Here is a 20,557-nt window from a genome sequence, read left to right on the forward strand (position 1 = left end):
GAGATGCCCAGAACTCGACTCACTGACCCAGCATACATACATACATACATACATACATACATACATACATACATACATACATATATATCACTTAATTTTAGACATTTTTAAACCTGAAGAGACAAACTGATATTGTCTGTTACATATCAACTACAAGTAATCATTTCAAGCTTCAAGTGAAAAATGCTGGTAGCATGAGGTTTCTAAAAAAAAAAAAAAATTTAAGTGTATAAACTTTTTTTGTTTGTTGTAAAGAGTTTCGTTATATATCCCAGAGTGGCTTCAAACTCCTGTCAGGCGCTTGGCTCCCAAGTGCTGGGATTACATGCCCAGTTTATGTGGTGGTAAGGATGCAACTCAGGGCTTTGTGCACACTAAGTAAATCCTTTATCAACTGAGCTGCGTGCCCAGCTCATTTTCTATAGTGATGGGAACTGAACCTAGGTCCTTGCACATGCAGACAGGTGAGCAAGAAGCTCCAGCCCAGCCCCAAGTGTGCTGTCTGAAAACACTGACTCGGTCTTTCTACACTGCAGCTCCTTTATGAATCCCATCTCTCTGCAACCTAGACTTCAAAAGCATGGAGCTCACACCCTCACTATTTTGTACTGTATGCCTCTACACACAGATGCAAAACCTTACTGTCATGGTTTGCCAGGGCAAACTCTCCTTCATATAGGCCGTCGCTGAAGCCCATGTTCCACACAGACAGCAGTTCATTCAGAGCTGGGATGTTGGCTCCTCCGGTATCTGGCATCCACCACTGCCTATCAAAGCGGCAGAAGGCACAGAGAAGGCAGGAATGAAAACCCTCACATACTCCTCTTTCCTTGACAAAATCCAGTCCACATATACATATAAGAATGTCAATTTAAACAAGCTGTTTGATTTGAGAAATATGCAAGCCTCCAGCCAATTGTATGCCTCTACAGAGACACACTGCAGCTTTCTTTTATGAAATGAAAAACAGCACTTCACTGGCATGCAATCCAGACAGGCCTAGTCTGGATCTAGCCAGACCAGTGAAGCAGAAGTGAGAAAGGAGCAGATATGCTAAAGAAAATCCATAACATAACACATGACATTTACAGCAGCACTCCAGCACCCAGCGCCACAGGGCTCTGGGTAACAGGTCTTGGGTGCATGTGAATTTTCTTCTGGTCAGTATGTAGGAGGCAGGACATAACAGCATGAGACAGAAAGCAAAGAACAAGTGTCTAGGCTCAGCAAGGGAGCCCTTAGTGAGCACTGAGTCTAGAAACCTCAGTGTCTCCAAGGAGCTTCTTGTACGCGAACAAGAGCTTTCTCCACCCACACTCCACTAACTAGAAAAGACAACCCCAAGTTAAGACAGTCACAAAATAGCCTGTTGGGGGAGCTGGGATGCCATCTTGCTATGCAACTGTACCTTGTGTTTTCATCGTAAAACTTCACTTTTCTCATAACAGAAGTGTTGTACCAGTCACTGAAGATGACAAGGGAAAGGCCATTGTCCACGTCCCTCCTCAGCTTAGCGATCTCCTCAGGGAAGTACTCTTCCTCGCTGTCCACCATAAGCAATGTGCCTGACAGAAGCAATGACACACTTTGAGAACTGTCACTCCTGAGTGGCAGAGGGCAATTCAGCAGTGCCATCTCTCACTGGTGTCCTGCCTCGAGGAGCCTGTACCACTACAGAAGGAGGTAAGACACACAGTGGCCGCAAACCACAGGAACAGCTAACTGTGTTCTTTGGTTTTTATATTTGCTCAATATAATAATTTTCATTTACTTAGGAAAAAGAGGAATGTATAGTTATAGTATTTAAAAAAAAAAAAGATTGGGCCAGCAAGATAGCTCAGCGAATAAAAGCTCCTTCCACCAAACCCGATTTCAATCAGGACACACACACACACACACACACACACACACACACACTCACACTCACACTCACACACTCTCTCTCTGTCCACAATCAGCTCTGTAGTCGGCTGAGCATTCCGACCACCAGTGCGCATGAATGTCATGGGGAGCCTTGCTCTGCACCTCCACTTTGACACAGGAACTGTCCATGCTCCCTTTCTTGGCTTCTCAGTCATCATCACGGGAATACTCAACACACACTGAAGGCCTGGCCAGCAAGGCTGCTCACCATACTGCGTAGCATCAAAGCACGTGAATGGGGCACCGAGCACCTCCACAAAGTAGCCCATGCTGCGCAGATGCTGGTACATGTCCCTGAAGTTGGTGTGGACGTGGTCGCCATTCCTGAAAAGCAATAAGCACACTGCTCAGATGACCACTGTGCAGGACATGACACGAGCCCAGGGCTGATCCTCTCCATGGTCAGTAACCTGGGGCCAACAAGCTAAAGCAGGGCCAAGAGAACTGCGTGCACAGCACGTGCCATGAGAAAAACGATGCAGGGACGAAGCTCGCAGTGTCCTGAGCAGCACTGCAGAGGGCCCAGTAACTAACTTAACAGGAGCCACCTGCATATGACAGCCACCATGGAAGCAGAGACTGGAATACTCCGTTCAGGTTAAGCACACGACTGCCTATCGCCTTGTCTTGCTTTCCTTCTGAATCCTGCTCCCTCTTCCTCTGCACAGCTAGATCAACAACTGTCTAAATGCCTGGCAGAAAACCCTAGAGCCCATCCCCTTGCAATGCCCACCTGACAGGCTCCTGTGCTGGGCCATGGCCTTGCCTGGTATCAGTTTCTCTATTTCTACCACCAGCCTCTCGTCTGGATCAATACCACCTGCCTTTCAGGAAAATCTTACCTTTAAAAGAAAATCTGGGGCTAGAGAGATAGCTCAGTGGTTAAATCAGCTGTTCTTACAGAGAACCCAGCACCCATGTGGCAATGCACAACCATCTGGAACTCCAGTTCCAGGGAACCAATGCCCTTTTCTGGCCTCTGTAGGCACTAAGAATACAAGTGATACCCAGACATTCATGCAGACAAAACATCTATACACATAAAATTTTAAAAATTAAAAATAAAAAAGGCAAATCTGACCCTGAATTAGGATTTTGATTCCCAGAATCCTGGTGAAGCCAGAGCAGAAGCACAGGCCTTTAACCTCAGCAATAAGGAGGCAGATCTTTGTGAGTTCAAGGGCAGCCTGGTCTAAAGATTGAGTTCCAGGCTAGCCAGTGTTACACAAAGAAACTCTGTCTCAAAAAATTAAAAATAAAGTAAACAAAACAAAAAATCAAAGCAGCCCTGGTCAAGGGGTTTGATACCCCTCCTCCTCACACCATCAACATGGAGGCTCAGCTTCACTTTACACTAGGAGGAACACGCCTGCCTTTGAGGCAGAGAGAAAGGCTGCCTAGATGTCCTGCAGGACTGGCAAGCAGGACAGTGCATGAGGGAAAGGAAGGGAGGCAATCTCAGTCTGGGAAGTCATGGCAGCCACACAGGGCTGGCCCACTAGGCAGTAGAGGAATAGTCTGAGGTAAGCAGTGAGGAGCGACTACTTTCAGATGATCAATACAGAGCGGATGGAACACAGGGAAACAAGAACAATAGAACCAGGACCTGTCAAGACGCACCACCCAGGCCCAAGACAGAGCCAAAGGCAGGCCACACGTGGGAGGATGGAGAAGAGCTGGACAGTGGGACTGACTGACTCAGTGGCAGACAGGGAAACAAGACAACAGAGAATAATGTCACAGCTTCTGCTGCACGAGAGCATGTATAGAAGTTGGCGTCACCACAACACTGGCTCCCAACAGTGCCAGGAGCAAGCACACCCTGCCCTAGGGTGACAGCGTGCAGGTGAAGCTGCTGCTCACCAGTCTAAAGGATCATTCTTCATCCGCAAGTTGTCCCTGGGGAAGTAGCCAGGTGGGTAGCGGAGGTTGTGGTACTGGTCCCAGAGGACTCTCTTGCTCCGAGGAGGGGTGGGAATGATCTTCACCTTGATGGGAAGCTTCACTGTGGAGGTATGCTCGGCACCATTTTTTAACTGAAAAAGGAAACAGATAAAACAGAAACTTGAAATGCACCCCCTTGCTGAAAAGTCTTAGTCTGGGTTTTAAAATGCCTTTTTCTTTTTCCTCTTTCCATTGTTTTTGAGGTAAGATGTCAAACACAGGGTGTGGACTCGAGCTGGGATTGACCACATAGTACCACAGCACACTTAGAAAAGCTGTTCCCATTTACCAGTTTAAGTCACATAACTTAAATGTAAGAAGGAGTGGCAATAACACAGACTCATGTGCTGCAATGAATTCTGTCCAAACTCAAGAAGAGTTGAAGGCTTGAAATCCAGGCATTTTATTCCTAAAAGTCACTAGAATCACACAAAGCCAACCTCGTATGCCCTACCTGGAGACTAATGACCAAGTTCAGATGCACTAATTCTGAGCTTGAAATTAGGCCCAAGAAAGTCCTGTCTGCTATGATTTAGCAGCAGAGCCTAAAGCACAGTGGGTTTAACTGCAGCTGCTCTGGAGGCTAATCCAGTCAACCTCAGTGTTCATTAAATGGAGACCTGCAGCTCCGAGTCTGTTCCCCACCTCTGCTCTCCTGGCAGGAGCTGGTAAAGGGTAAAGAAAAACAAGCGTTTTCCTGGTGCACCCTTACTTCCGTCTCTGCTGGGGAAGCCACTGTGATCATGATGTGGCCCTGCGCGATGCCTTCCCAGGAAGCTGCCTTCTTGGTCACAGAAATGGAGATGGCAAGGTACCCTGACCAAGGCCACAACACCGAGGAGTAAGAGAAGGCCACTTCAATGTTGTCTCCATTCTGTGGTAAATAGGGTCGCCACTCAGGCTGCAAGAAAAAGAAAGCAGGTCAATAGAAGTGAGGTGTGAACACAAGAGTGAGTCCTAAGTGAGCTAGCCTGGCTGTGGAGATGGAGTCTGTAGCTGGTTGTAGGTGACTGCCCTGCTGTGTGATATGCACACCCCACCATGGGCCAGAGGGGAGAGGAGAAGGAGACAGCAAGAGAGCACCTGAAAATCATACAGACCAAGTCACTGACTCCCGCACAAGCCACAGAGCCAGGGCAACTGCCCAAGTGACTAGGCAAAGCAAATACTAATAATAAAGAGAAAAAAAAAAAGCTCTGGGAAAGAAGACCCTGCAGGTACAATACCACACACTCAGCTTTCATGACTACTCTTGGGCCACTGGTTAGCAACCGAGAAAAAAGTTCCATCAATCTCTTCTGCAACAAACTTTAACAGATGAACAAATTCAAAGTTTAATCACTGAGTTAGTAGAGTATTAGTATAAATATTAAAAAAGTATAGAATTAGTATAAATATAAAACTGACTTTATTATACCTCTGTAAGGGAGACTTCTAGTTTTTCAAACAACAGGAAAAAAAAAAATCACACAAGAAAAAAATGCAGGGGGCTGGAGAGTACTGGCTACTCTTCCAGAGAGGTCCTGAGTTCAATTCCCAGCAACTACACAGTGGCTCACAACCATCTGTAATAGTATCTGATGCCCTCTTCTGGTGTGTCTGAAGATAGTAACAGTGTACTCATATACATAAAATAAATAAATAGTTCTAATAAAAAAAGAAAAATTGCAACAACATCAAAGTAGAAAATGTTTAATGAAGTGAGAACTAATAAAACTACCACAGAAAGTCATATCAAGAACAAGAAAACAATGGCCTGGGGGTGGGGTGGTGAGAGGAACTCTAAGAAACAAAACAAACCCAGCCAAGAGCGATCTTTTCTAAATCAGACACTGAGACAGCAGCAGGGGAGGATACTCCAATTCTAGTAAAAAGTAGACAAGGAAACACAGAGGTGATGGCTCTTGAGAGACATAATCAGAAAACACAGAGGTGGCCACGCCAGATAGCTGTTTCATACAATCTTCACTAACCAGATCATATCTCTAAGAGGTACAGACAGGCAGGCAGGCAGGCAGGCAGGCAGGCAGGCAGGCAGACAGACAGACACACGCACGCACATAGACACTTTTAAAAAAGTGGCACTATTCACATATCAGAGTATCACTCAGCCATAAAAAGGGGGCAAAACACAGAATGACTCACGAGGAACCTTGAAAACATTTTCAGTGAGAAAAGCCAGTCATAGCAGGACACACACCAGAGTATGGACTGTTACGAGCAGGCAGATCCAGAGATGGAAAGCAGACTGAGCAAGGTGTAATCCCAGCACTTGGGAAGCAGAGACAAGGGGATCTCTGTGAGTTGGAGGTCATCCTGGTCTATATAGCAGTTCTAGGACAGTCAGGGCTACAAAAAGAGACCTTGTCCCAAATAAAAAAAGAAAGAAAGAAAGCAAGAAAGCAAGAAAGCAAGAAAGCAAGAAAGCAAGAAAGCAAGAAAGCAAGAAAGCAAGAAAGCAAGAAAGCAAGAAAGCAAGAAAGCAAGAAAGCAAGAAAGCAAAGCAAAGCAAAGCAAAGCAAAGCAAAGCAGACTGACGGCCAAGGGATTGAGAAGTGGGAGGAGAAACAGAGTACATGCTGATGGACATATTATCTTCAGGGGTGACAAGAAATGTTCTTGAATGCAATCAGTGCTGGCACAGCCATGAAAATACACTAACAACACACTCAAAATTTAAAAGAGCCTCATGAAATACAAAAATGAGAAAGACGTGCACCCAGGACAGGCATGGTACAGACATCTCCATAAACAGCAGCAGCAGTCTAGTGGATACAACTCTCTTGGAGAGAATTTAGTGTATGCACCAACAACTGGAGTAACCTAGATTCCCACCTACGAAGTACATGCTGAGGAAATAACTCAGAAGAAAAGAAAACTCTGTGTAACGGCAGAATCTTTATAAGCAAAAGCTACCCAAGTGCTCAAGTAAAGGCACACAGTGAGCCGATGACAACCCAACATCCATCATGTGGAGACACTAAAGCACAAGGCTGCTTTCAGATGCCTACAGTGGACAGACTGAAACACATTTTTGCTCACCACACAATGACAACAAACAACAAGCAGTTGCAATAAGGTCTGGTAAAGAATATGTTTTAAGGGCTGGAGAGATGGCTCAGTGGTTAAGCGCACTGTCTGCTCTTCCAGAGGTTCTGAGTTCAATTCCCAGCTACCACATGGTGGCTCACAACTATCCGTAATGGGATCTAAGGCCCTCTTCTGGTGTGTCTGAAGACAGGGACAATGCACTCACATATAAAGTAAATTAAAAAAAAAATGTTTTATAGTACCTGGTACCAGAGATATCTATACAGTGAGTGGTTAGAAAAATCATAAAAGTAAAATTCAAAACAAGAGCCAGGCCTTCTACAAGGCTACAAGTGTTCAGTGAGGAACAGAGTCATTTTCATCGGTCAGTAGCTATGAAAGCTAAAAGGCATTCTGCCATTAGCCAAAGTCAGAGGATAAACTGAGGCCTTGACTTCTCTGTAGAGGAACATATCTGACTTTCTGTATAGCAGCTGCCCAACACCATCTGAAGCTTGAGCAGTTGAAAGAAGTCCACCACCCCTTTCTGCTGGCACAGCCATGAAAATACACTAACAACACACTCAGAATTTCTTTGAATGTGAGACAGTTTCTTTGTATAGCCCTGGACAACCTGGAACTCACTCTGTAGACCAGGCAGGCTGTCTTGAACTCAGATCTGCCTGTTCCCGCTTCCTGAGTGCTGGGACTAAAGGAGTGTGTAGCGCACCCAGCTCAGCCCTTCTCTCCTAACTTCAGGAGGGATCATAACTAGGGTACAAAATCTCGGCCATGCCAGAGAAGTTTCACCTTATCCACAATTCTTCCTGTGACTCCCATGCCATTGAGGATGGTGACATTAACTATTGTTGGCATTCCTCCATAGTAGATGGGCTGGGAGCAGTAGGGCCACATGTAGGGACACTCGGTCAGGTCGATGTAGCTAGGACTCAGGCTGAAACAAGAAGAGTGTGTTACTGTAGGCAACATCAAAGAGCAACTCGGAAGCAGGCAGCAAGCTGGGCAGAGGAGGCACAGTGGACCTGCACACAAGGGCCTGCTTGTAGCGTGCCCTGGCTGGCACTGGGGGTGTGCCCACTGTGCTGCTCCTGACTGCTACAGTGCACAGCAGAGACGTGCAGGAAGCCCCTCCACCTTCTGCAGTTGGGCTGTCAGCTCTATGGCAGCAGACTATGGACTGAAGTTTCAGGAGGCTTTCGTGGCAGACATACCCATTTACCACCGCAGCCTGCTGTTAGTCAAGGGGACAGCTCTGTGAAACCTTGCTCAGGAGCTGGACGGGAGGGGAAGGCACAGGAACTCTGAGTCTAGACGCCTCAGACTCCCTGCACATCAGCTGCCTTCCTCACTTACAGCAGGTATTCTTGCTCTGGTGCACCACACACACTCAGCTGAGACTCATGAAAACAACCTCACTAAATGCTAAGACTGGAGAGGTCGGGACCTGGCCAAGATGCACACAAGTGCTGACATAATGATCCTGTGCCAGGTTCCCAGCATTCCTAGCAAACACTGAGGTCAGATATCTATGTGCAGGAAGTGTATGCGGCAGCAGGAGTGGGCACGGGCTGCTCCCTACTTCATCTTACGGTGCACTCATCTAAACATATCAGGCAAGCCGAATCACTACACAGACTTCTAACATAATCTCTGTGTACATATGTTCATGTGCAAGTGCACATGTGGGTATGCACATGAAGGTCAGAGGTCAACCTCAGGTACTGTTCCTTAGAATAAATATTCAACTTGTTTTGTGGGGCAGGGTGTCTTACTTTAATTAGAGTCTCATAGTTTCAGTTAAGACTGGCTGACCAGCAAACAAGAGTGGACAACTGCAGTCAGCTTTTTCTATGCACTCTGGGGGGAGAGTTCATGACCTCATGCTCATACAGCAACTACATTGCAGACTGGGTCACATCCTCAGCTGAGCACCGAGAGCTCAGAGACAGGTCCAAACTCACACAAGTCAAATGAAGCACACATAACAGAAGCACCCCAATGGGCCTGGGCCAGAAGGGCCTGCGTGGGAGCACAGGGGACCGGCAGGCCAGTCTACAGTGCTGTCTAGCTGTCACTCCAGGCTGAGCAGCTTGCTCTGGTGACATCAACATGCCAACATTAGGGAAGGCTGAGAGGAGAACTTCTGGGTTCTCAGTACTATTTATGAAACTTGGATGTAAATCTAAAATCATCTCAAAATAGAAGGTGAAAAGCAGCCTTTGACCAATCATGAGACAACAACAGACAAACCCTCATTAAGACAACTGGTTCTTTACTCCAAGAATCAAAGCAAAAATAACAAAACAGGCAAACTGTCAGGGGCCAGTGACCAGGTTAAAAAAAAAAAATCACAATGTAGGGTTTGGAACCCCAGTAGGTAAAAGACACAAGAGGAAGTGTACAGTCTGAGTGGCTAGAGGCCCTATCTACAAAGCCAGTGTTCCATGTGACTTCCAATACTGTGTCAGGTCAGCTAAGCTGTCATCTCTCCCTCACTGGGGAAGCAGAGCAAACAGTATATGGCAATTCTATTTTTTGCAAATTTTCTGCAAACTTAAATTGCTTCAAAAGTGTTAAAGAAATGAAAATTATTCTTTTTGCTACATCCATTAAGGTACATAGCATCAGCAGGTCCACAGAAGCCAGGGTTTTGCAGGAAGCACCTTACGAAGCAGCTTACAACCTTACAATTGAATCTGAGTGTAGGCTCCATGACCCATGGCACCTCGCTACTGTTATATGCAGGGAGCCCAGGATAGCAAAGGCAGCTGAGAACGCCAGCACACACCCACCTCGCCTGGGGTTTGTAACTGCTGAGGATCTGATAGGCTCGAAGGAGATCCAACTTGCCATGGCCTTGCTCAAACATGTTGACACCAGGAAGTCTCCGGGCTGATGCTATCAAAGCTTGCTTCACACTGGCAGGATTCACCAGCTCCCGCTTCTGTACTGTGCTGGGGGAAAAGAAGCAGTATTTGCTCATTTTTCTCAGTATAGGATGAAAACCAAACAGCCACCAACTGGCAAGAGGGTCAGGATATGGCCTGCAGTCTGTTTTGTATCTAGCGGGAATTCCTGGTGCATTGAAGCCATGAGATGAGAACACTATGAACTTAAAGGTCCTTGTGGCAGCTTCACTGACCACTCAGTGAAGCTCCATAGAACTTTTCTCAGCAGTGACTTTGAAGGCTCATGCCTATTTATACAAAACTACTCATAAATAATACAGTTTCCTAATAATCTGAAGAAATCAGTCACACAGGTTACAAGAGGGAAAACCATCAAAGAGGTTCAGGGTCCCCAGGGGGGGGTCACCTCCTGGCTGAAAGATGGAAAAGAAATACAGGTGGATATTGGAGAGGAACCCAACGCAGGGTGAGCAGGAGGTGCAGGTTGAGGGGAGACAACTGTGAACATGCTGCCGATAGACTGCAGCTCCACACACTAACATGGAGCCTTGCTTAACCAGCACGGCTCTCTCTAATTCTGAAATGGTCAAGTTTTCACATCTATGTATCATATACAAACAGGTTTTAATAACTAGACCGTGAGAGCAGTTGTCGGGCAAAACTGGAAAACTTACTTTCCTACTTAGCCCCTAACTAGTAACTAGCGATGAAGGTTAACCTGCTAGTCAAGGCAGGGTTTTTAATGGGTAGCAGACAGGAAAAGGAGACAGTAGGGCTAGGCCTTCATGAGGAATCAGAGTACTACTAGAAGTTATAGGTCAGTAGACTACTTCCTCACCGAGCATCTACCACACCAGTATAGGCTCCTGTCACCACCACGACTGCTGAACTAGCACAGTGGCATCTGACATGAAGAGAGGTATGCTGAAGGCTCCCTCAATGCTGAAACCACATGTGTTGAGAGCTGCTACTGGGAACGGCAAACACAGCCTCCTCACCTTCCCACTCACTTGGCAGGAGACAGAAGATGGGCTCCACAGAGAAGTGGGAAGCCTGGCTTCCTGCTAACAATTATGTGACAGGCAAAAACAAACCAGTAGTTTCTGTTTCTAGAATTCACAGTGCTAGGAACAAGGGCCTGTAGATTTCTCTACTCGGCACAGAGCACATACGAAAGTGTGAGTCTGCCTTCTCTCCTTTGCTGCTCCCCAGGGGAAAGCGAAGCAGTGCTCCCAGAAGACACACACTTATTTCTGAGCAATGCAGACACTTTCAAGAACCTGGCTCTAACCTATACGGGAAAGTCAGGCAAGAGATACACTGCTCCCATCAATATTACTAATATCATAATCTCTGCTTTTAGAAATTGAACATGCAATTAGCTTAATTATAAACTGAGCATAGAATGCAAACTTCAAGTATGTAGAGATGCGTGTTTGTGTTATTACAACACAGTGTCTTGACAAAGACCTCAACAGAGGAGGAAGAAACCTGACGTCAGGGGAATGCAAGTGCTTCAGACATAACTGAGAAAAGGACGCCCGGCTCATCCGACCCCACGCCAGGGCAGGCGTGCTTCAGTTCTGCTCTCCTACACTGTAAGCTGCTTCTAGTTCCATCCTGCAGGAGGAAGGGCTGAGGACTAAGGTCCACCCCACCTACAGATGAGAGTCAACAGGACAGGATGTGTGGACAGAGACACTGTCTGTCTGTCAGGACCTAAGTGGCTCCACAGCTTAGTTAAGAGCACGGAAACAAAACCTGAGGTGATGGCTATGTTGACTTGCATCACAGCAAAACCCAGTTCTTCTCTGGGCCCCACGACATAGTGCTACATATGCTAACCTTGCACAGGACTTTAACAAGAGGAAACATGTACTGCTAAGGAAGCAGAGGGCTCAGCAAGGAAACCTGCATGCTTTGTGTCCTCGCCTGATACACCGATGTTGTAAGAACAGTCCAGCCCAGCTGCATCTCCATCACGGAGCCATGGAGAACAACAGAAATGTGCCCTGCAGGGCGTTCTGGTTTACTCCGGCTTCCAGCTAGCACAGAAGGATCGTATGCCTCCTGTAGGAGATGAGGGAGCAGAGAGCAAAGATCAGGGTGCAATACTCACCTCACTAACAAGGTGACAGCCCCAGCGACCACTGGGGAAGCGACACTGGTCCCTGAGAGTGCCCGGCAGCCCCCTTTCACACCGGAACCCCGCACTCCAGCACCATAGGTGACAATGTCAGGCTTCACACGACCATAGCCTCCTGGTAGTTCCTACAAACAAGGGTAGCTTAGTTTCTCATCACATCTATAGCCTTAGCCACGGAGGGTTATGTGTGAAAAAAATCAGATAGATTTAAACAGTTATCTGAGAAGATGCTGGTTTGAGTTAGAAATACTCTGCAAACCAAAGACAAACTTTAGTGGTAACATAAAAACAAAAACACTTCAGTGTTCTGTAATACTAAAGTAGCAAAACAATATTCTAATAACTGCTCAGATCAGAAAGTAGTCACTGACTTGTCACTGAGAGAACCAGCAGCCTGCTCTATCTTCTGATAATCATGAAATATGTCAGAGAATTAGGAAACTAAAAAACAAAAAACCCAAAAAACAAAACAAACAAACAAACAAACAAAAAACCCAAACCAAACAAACCATTTACGAGATTTATGAGTTTCTTCTTCATAAGGAAAAAATAGTACATGGTTATGATTAGCTGTTTCAAAGAGTAAGGCACCACTGAGGACAGGCACGCCTGCACAGACATCACTCTCTTCAGATCCCTAAAAAGTGGACCCCATGAGAAACACAAAAGGATTGTAAACTAACTCTCTTCCCCATACCCCGCCTTCTCTCTGAATCTGCAGACATGGTCTTGATGGGCAGCACAGACTCGACTTGAGCTTTTCTGTAATCTTTTGTTCTTGTTTCCTTAGGGCTGGGATTAAGTATGTGCCACCATACTGGTCAAGAACTTAAATTATATTCTGCTGGGAAAAAGTATACTTATTTAAAATGCAAATCTTTTCCTGGCAATAAGTAATAAAAGGAGTGTAGACACATGGGCAAAGTGTGAAGACGCTGTTGGCAACAGCTGCATAAACAACTCAGGAACAGTTAGTTCTCCATAGCACCAAAAAACAAGCCCCCATGGAAGGCCAAGGGTACCACATCATGCAGCTGGTGAGGGGAGCTACAGACTGGTACTGACAGATGCCCTGCTTGTTGCTACCTGACAGCACACAGGACATGCTGGGGAACACATAGAGCACACAATACAGTGCAGGTCTGACTCAGAGTAGGGTCTACCAGACCAGACCGTGCATCAAGACACTGAATGGGTCAGCTCTAAAGATGATGTCCTGTGTGTAAGGGACAGAGACCTAGCAGCTAATGGAGCCCACAATGTACAACTGAGCTGGCATGGAAGACTATTCTAGAGTGCTGCAGGGGGTGGGGGTGGGGGCAGACGAGGCCTATGAGCTCCCACAAAGCTGTCAATCTCTCTGGGCCCTTCTTGAGCTATCTCAGCGCTTAGCACATAGTCAAATTAGAGCAACAAGACATGTTCTAGCCCCAAAGTACACTAGGGACGGGTGCTTCCCAGCCACCCCTTGAAGGATGAAGTGACACACTCTGACTCCATGCAGCTTAATCCCTAATACTCTGCAGTGGCTCTGTGACAAAACTGACATCAGTTATTCTTATTGGCCTTTCATTTTTACTTCAGTGCTACGGATGGACCTGGGGTCTGGAACTTGCCAGCCAACATTTTCCCATGGGGCTAAATCACCAACCTCAGAATTTACTTAAGGCCAAAGATAACTGGAGCTCGTACTGAGGAAAGTTGCTGTCTTCCCCCATTTGGACTACTGAGTCTGAGTCTACTTCACCTATGCTTGTGTTTTTCAGAAGACGGTAAAAAGACATGAACTGGAAAATGACCCCCAGAATCCAGGATCTTCAAGACAGCTTAACTCACTGAACTACGGTAGCTAACACCAAAGGACCCTGATCCCTTGTTCCCACCAGGGTGGGTGTGTCCACGCACATACCCACAGCCTTGGCTACTTCTCTGCCTGTACATTGACAAAACATATACCAAGGCTTTTTAGACTAAGTGCTCTATGAGTCACATTAGGCTAATACAGAAAGCATACCCAGGTAGTCATTCCCCTGGAAGAAAAGCGGGCGATGTTATCTTCAAAGTCAATGCCACCCACTCCAATCACATCCATCTGATCAGCAGGGTTATTCAGAGTGCTAGATCGAGACACACAAAAGAAAAAGAGAGAAAAAAAAGGGAAGAAAAATAATTTTAAATGAATAATTCAAACTAGGTCAAGCACTCCCAGAAAAATCTAAGGCCATTTCTTAGGTCTTCTGTACGAGTGTGCAGCTTTGACAGGAGGCTGCTCCTCAGGTGTCCTGTGAAACGCCATGTTCGTGCACCTTCATGCTGCAGCCGTGAGTCCAGACCATGTGTTGCTTCTCTCTTCACCACTTTAGCACTCATGAGTGGCCCATCTTGAGGCTTTCTCTTCCCTGGATTTCAGGATCCCTCAATCTCTCCTGGCCATGGACTTCCCTAGAGCCTCCATCTCAGTCTCTCACTCACTCCATGTTCTCACACCCATCTGAGGCTATCAAGTATGCCTAGCCTGTCTCTTTCACCAGAACAGACACTATCTGAGATGAGTTCACCTGCATAGTTGTGTTACCAGAGTTAAACCTACTGTATGTGTGACACTTTCTCAGGACAATGTGAGGACGGCTACCTTCACCCTGAAATTTTAAGCCCTTAGATAACAGACACATGCCAGGACCTCACAGCACTAGATCTGCACAAAAAGCTATACTAAAATGATTGACAAAAGGGTTAGTCATAGCCAGGCATGTTGGTGCACACCTTTAACTCCAGCACTCAGAAAGCCTCTGTGAGTTCAAAGCCAGTATCGAGAACCTTCAATTGCTTCTCCCAGAGACACAGGTGGACTAGACCCAAGGAGGATGTGCGTGCGTCAATGGTAAAGAAGGCAAGCCAAAAGTTCTGTCAAAGAGCTGGCAAAATGCCACAGAACAAGTCAGGTGCCACATCTCTACACAGAGCTTTAATGGGACATGGACAAGCTTGGCCGTTTTCCCATCTCCTATGGCTCTTTCACATCACAAGGGCAGAGACCATCTGACCACAGAGTCTATACTAGTTATTTCAGAAAGTTTGTCAATTCCAGATAGTATATCAAACAAGAACCACGTGGATCTTCCCATTAGGCATATTTGTCTACCAGAAAACTGTTTCAGTGTTGTTCTGCACAGCAGAGATACAGACAAAAGGCAAGAAGTAGCAGCTGCAGTCAGGGCAGATCTTCATGGTGCTCCCCTGTGTGCAAGCATCACCTGCACAGCATCTGAAGAGTGGTCAGAGCCCTGGGACAAGGCATGAGCTAAGGCTCAGAAGGAAAGGTCTGTAGCTTGGATAGGCCCCATCACACCTGCCTGATCACACCAGGTTCCACTCGTGTTCATGCTAACACAGCTAAGAAAGCCTAAAGGTGGAGAAGGGTCCAGGAAACAGACAAATTGGGTGACTCTGAATTGAGTGAGGGTATCAGAAATGGGAGATGTAATACCAGGGAGAAAATGTTTAAAAAAGAGAGAGAGAGAGAGAGAGAGAGAGAGAGAGAGAGAGAGAGAGAGAGAGAGAGAGAGAGAGAGAAAGAGAAAGAGAGAGAAAGAAAGAGAGAGAAAAGAAAGAAAGAAAAAAGAAACATCAGGGAGAATATGTCAAAAGAAAGAACAAGAAAGGAGGCTGACATCAAATGCCCCAAGATCTGATGCCTCCTCTAGAAGAGGCACTTAAGGAAGTTCATGCACTTACATTTATGAATCCCAGCATAAGAAACATGGACCCTCAAAAGGGAGGCTTTGCATACCAGGCTGAACCACAAGCCTGCTACACAAACACCAACTTCACATGGTTGGTCTTGCCTTATGCCCTGGACGCTCTGCATACATTCTGCCTGTTCTCCAGGCAAGTCTGCCTCCCCTCAGCAAGAGCTCCAAGGACATCTCAGACAGATACAATGTGAACAAATGAGTGAATGTGTACATCCAGGCAGCCTCTCCTCTACTGCCCGTGGCATGTAGCATAGTTCCCTGGCATCTTCTCTTCCCTCAGATGACCTCACCCTTGGTTCCAGGATACAAATGCACCCATCCACAGTACTCTGGCCAAGTGCTGAACACTCTTCGGCAGAAGCATGCCTAGCACTTGCTTGGAAGTCATCTGCACAAGGAAAGCCAGAGAACTGAGACCCTAGGTTTGTTTGTTGGTTGACTGTTAAGTTTTTAAGAGTCCTGGCTGTGCTGGAACTCACTATGTAGAGCAGGTTGGCCTCAAACTCACAGAGATCTGCCTGCCTGGGATTAAAAGTATGCACCCCCACGCCCAGCAGGTTGTCTGTCAGTACAGGTGTCTCGTGCCTCACACCGCTTTAACTCTACAACTGGCACAGTACATACCTCAGCTCTGTCTTCTGATGCTCTCCTGACTGACCCTGTCAGCCCTGAAGCACAATCTGCATTTCCATCAGGCACCCAGCAGTCTCACTGTGTTCACACCTGCTCTTCTGGGGCAGGCAGACAGGCATCCATTTGCATTTGCTTCTTAATCACTGTGTTGAACACAGTGAATCTCAAAAATTACGCACTCAGAACCCACTTTTCCTTACAAAACCCACTATCCTAATTGCTGTCTTCTTTCCTTTGAAATAGGGTCTCATATGGTCCAAGGTGAATTTAAACTCCTGACCCTCCTGCCTCCACAATCTCCCAAGTACTGGGATTACAGGGATTTGTCACCCTGCCCAGCCTCCTAACTATCTTCTGTGTATGTGTGGGGCATATGTACATTTCAGTATGTGTAGGCATGTATGTGGATGTGCACACATGCTCATGTGTGCTGTGTTGGTGGAAATAAGAGGTCAACAGTGTCTTGTTTTCTGAGGCAGGGTTCCTCACTGAACCAAAGCTCATCGACTGGTTAGACTAGCTGACCAGCAAACCCCAAGAATCATCCCCTCTTCATTCCTTCCCCTAGAGCTGAGGTCATAGGTACGTTCAGTCACACTTTCCTCTTACGTGGGTGTTGGAGAATCCAAACTCCCTTCCTCATGCTAACATGGAGAGTACTCTACCAACGGAGCCACCTCCCAGACCATTCTACTGTGGAGAAAAAGGGAAAAATAAAAATATCAGGCCTGTAAACCACAACTAAGTTTTTGGTTTTGTTTTTTTAAATTAACATAAAGACTGGTTTCCATTTACAATTGTTAAGGAAAGTGTGAGGACTTGGAGGGTCATTATGTATTGCCTTTTAAAATCAAAAACCTAATATCAAGTTTAAGACAGATATAAACAAGGACACACAGAGAGAGACACACAGACCGAAGACACAATATGAAGGAGTAAGACTCTCTCACACTACCTGCTGCGGTAACTTACCCATAGAGAGGTCCATCATTGCCAATAGCAGAAACCATGATTACATTGTTAGCTGTTAATTCCCACACCTACAAAACAACCAAGCATTCAGTTAATGAGTGCTGGTAACAATAAGTCACTGTCCCCCAAACCATGGACCTTCTGCAAGTATGCCCAAGAAAGGAGCCCCCTCTAAGGCAGTGCTAGGCCCAGAGGGATGAGCACATATGACAAGATTTTGGAGGACAACTGCATGAACCTGGGGCTGGACAGTGCACAGCACACTGGCCAAGTGGCCAGGTCAGGAAAACAGGTTTAAACAGAAAGGCATCAAGGCACCAGAGAGGCAGTAATGTTCCTTTAAAAGACCTGTTTCCAGGCCACTAAGCCTCTGAGTTTGTGACATGCAAGTTTCTCAAGTTCATGTCATTAACCATCTGTTTCACAGAGCTGTCATTACCTCAGTGGAAATGATGACTATCGCAGGTATAAAAGCACAGAAGCTGTCACCCAATATACTGCCATTCACAGTCACTTGACCAACCTTGTCCACAAAGGGATGATCCATGAAGTCGGGCCCGCCGATGCTAAGGTTTAGAACATCGATCTTCTTTAGGATGGCATAATTGAAGGCATCCAGAAACCAAGATGTGTAAGACACCTGGTTAAATACAAACAGTCCTCTGAAGGCCTCAGTGAGAGTATAAAGAACGTAACAGCTCTGCTCTCTAAGGACAAGCACACTCTTCAAAGCATGGGGATAAATCCTAAGTAAATACACTTTAAAATGCAAACATCATAGCTACAAAATCCTCAAACTAGAACCAACGAAGTAGGCTGTGCTGTATCCTGTCTCTCCCCTCCTGGGGCAACAGGCAAGCGTCTACCTTATAGTATGCCTTTGAGGGTTAGCCCAGGCATCTAACTACCCTTATAAGAGGAGCCATTCTAAGACACTGCTGTGAGGTTGACCATCTCTACAGTTTATGGTATCTGTCTAACATCCTTCATTCCTAAAAAGGTCAGACAGGAGCAATCGCGGTCACGTCAGAGATCCTAACACCAGTGTTCAGCTCCCTCTACTTTCCTTACGCTATGTAAATTAACTGCTTTTTGGAATACTTCTGTTATATCTGTTTGTTCGTTTTTTGTGGTTTTTTTTTTTTTTTTTTAATATAAACTAAGACAGGCATGGTGGCTAAGAATTGTAACCCCAGCATTTAAGAGAAAGGTCAGTCTGGGCTACATGATGAGTTCCAGAACCAGTCAGGCTACCGAGTAACAGCCTGTTTCAAAAGCTAAAGCAAAGACCAACATCAAAACCATGAAATCATGTTCACAGTGAGCAGAGTGGTACAGTGAAACTGCATGCTGACACAGAAAAGAAATCCTAAGAGACAACCTAAGCAGCTAAAAACACTCCCCACAGAGAGGTGAGGAGTGAGCTGAAAGCCACTGCATTTTGATGTGTTGGAGCTCAAAAATCCTTTTTAAAAACGAAGGTTCATTGTTGTGACCACTAGGGTCAATTGTCAAGTTGAAGAATCTAGAACCAACTGAAAGATGGGCCTCTGGTCATGCCCAAGGTAGTTATCTTCATTATATTACTTCCCAAAGGAAGAGCCTTTTAATTTTGTGTGGGTTCACAGGCAGGGCTCCCTGGGGAAACACAGCACTAGTCTGCATTCGTTGTTCTTCTGCTTGGCGACTGTAGATCCTTGTGACCAGCTACTTCAAAGCTCCTGCCACCCACCTCCAGCCCATGATGAACAAAACCTTCAACTGTGAGCCAAAATCAATCCTTTCTCCATTAAGTTGCTTTTGACAGAGTATTTTGTCACAGCAACAGGAAAAAAAATTAAGTGAGTCAAGAGCTTGCAACACGAATATGAATTTGATGCATACATCAGGATCTGGGTGTAGTGGTGCATGCCTGAAATCTGAGAACTGGGGAAGCAGACTCCTGGAGCTTTTTTGCCAGCCAAGCTAGCCTAATGGGCAAGCTGCAGGCCCCAGTTGTTTCATCATGGGCCTATATGTTTAAATTAGGTCCCATAGCCTCAATCAGGCCAGGCTCCCGAGCTCTCACTGGAACAGAGTTGAGTAATCCACACTGACTTGACAGCTCTCAATTTATGGTACCAGGCTCTTTACCTTGTATGCTACACTGAACTAAATCACTGTGAAAAATACAACCAGCCTGACAATTGCTGTTCTCAGAATGTCCTTATTAGGGAAGTGGTCAGAAAGCAGTTCTCTAAAGAGGCTCCTCTGGCTTACCTCCACACCAGTTGTGAGCCCCCCCACCCCCCCTTTCCTTATTTCTTTAGTCTCATTCTTAATGAGGTTGCTCTCCAGGATCTAAGGGAAGCCTCTTTCCTTCTAAAATCCTGTGATGCTTAGATCTCCACATACCATATTGTTTCTGTCTAATGTTCTCTTCCCCCAGAATCCTAACAAATGGCATCTTACAAAGGGACTGTGTGGCCCCTTTCTAGACCATGCTGCTGCTCTTCTCTTTATCCAATACCAACGAGAGAGCCTGGCTCAAGTAATAAGGTGAAGTTGGGCATGGTGGTGCATGCCTTTAATCCCAGTAGGCAGGAGGCTGAGACAGGAAGATCTCTATGAGTTCATGAGTTTGAGGCCAGCCTGGTCTGCATAATAAGCTCCAGATCAGACAAAGAAAGACAGTGAGACCCTGTCTCAAAAACAAACAAGGTGAACAGTATTGTTTAGGCTAACATATGGCCTCTATACACAAACACACATAAATGACTACTATGAATTAAACTCACTCTTTCTCTCCCTTTCCCCCCTTCCCCCCAGCAGCCTCTTCCTTTTCTGCTTGTAGATGAAATGACAAAACAAAGCTGTAAACCTTAGCTGCTGGGCTACACAGGTCAGCACCATAGCATTCATTCTCCAGCAGCGGGAATGAACTGGGAGACAAGCATGCCATGCACATGCCATTACTCCACCCTGGAAGACCTAGACAATGGGCTAGAAGGCTCAGGCAAGCCCGATGTGAAGGACAAAGACATCAAGGAACCACAGTAGCCTTGGAGAAAGGTCTTCAGGATTGGGGACTGATGAACACAATGTTGGGGGAAGGACGGCAGAAGGCAGAACAGGGTGAGACAGTGAGGCAGACGTTACAATAAAGAAGGCTGTCACAGCAGCATGCCATCTGCAGTGGCTGTGCAACAGTGCTTTCCTACCAACCTCACCTCTGACCACTAGTG

At 46.1% G+C, this 20,557-nt stretch overlaps 1 protein-coding gene across 3 annotated transcripts in view; it reads right to left on the bottom strand.

Moving 5' to 3' along the window:
- Mbtps1 (membrane bound transcription factor peptidase, site 1) overlaps nt 1-20,557 on the bottom strand; it is a 48,774-nt gene that overhangs the window by 12,467 nt on the left and 15,750 nt on the right. For all 3 annotated transcript variants that reach the window (XM_034522286.2, XM_076915949.1, XM_076915950.1), the window contains 11 exons: nt 17,857-17,973; nt 17,334-17,401; nt 13,988-14,090; nt 11,947-12,098; nt 9,711-9,872; nt 7,708-7,852; nt 4,580-4,768; nt 3,787-3,959; nt 2,132-2,247; nt 1,409-1,565; nt 643-767 (listed from right to left, as the gene is read on the bottom strand). In XM_034522286.2, the coding sequence (XP_034378177.1) occupies nt 643-767; nt 1,409-1,565; nt 2,132-2,247; nt 3,787-3,959; nt 4,580-4,768; nt 7,708-7,852; nt 9,711-9,872; nt 11,947-12,098; nt 13,988-14,090; nt 17,334-17,401; nt 17,857-17,973 (1,507 nt within the window). The remainder of the gene's footprint in view (nt 1-642; nt 768-1,408; nt 1,566-2,131; nt 2,248-3,786; nt 3,960-4,579; nt 4,769-7,707; nt 7,853-9,710; nt 9,873-11,946; nt 12,099-13,987; nt 14,091-17,333; nt 17,402-17,856; nt 17,974-20,557) is intronic.

The sequence above is a fragment of the Arvicanthis niloticus genome, chromosome 18, assembly GCF_011762505.2.
Source record: "Arvicanthis niloticus isolate mArvNil1 chromosome 18, mArvNil1.pat.X, whole genome shotgun sequence".
NCBI classification, from domain to species: Eukaryota; Metazoa; Chordata; class Mammalia; order Rodentia; family Muridae; genus Arvicanthis; species Arvicanthis niloticus.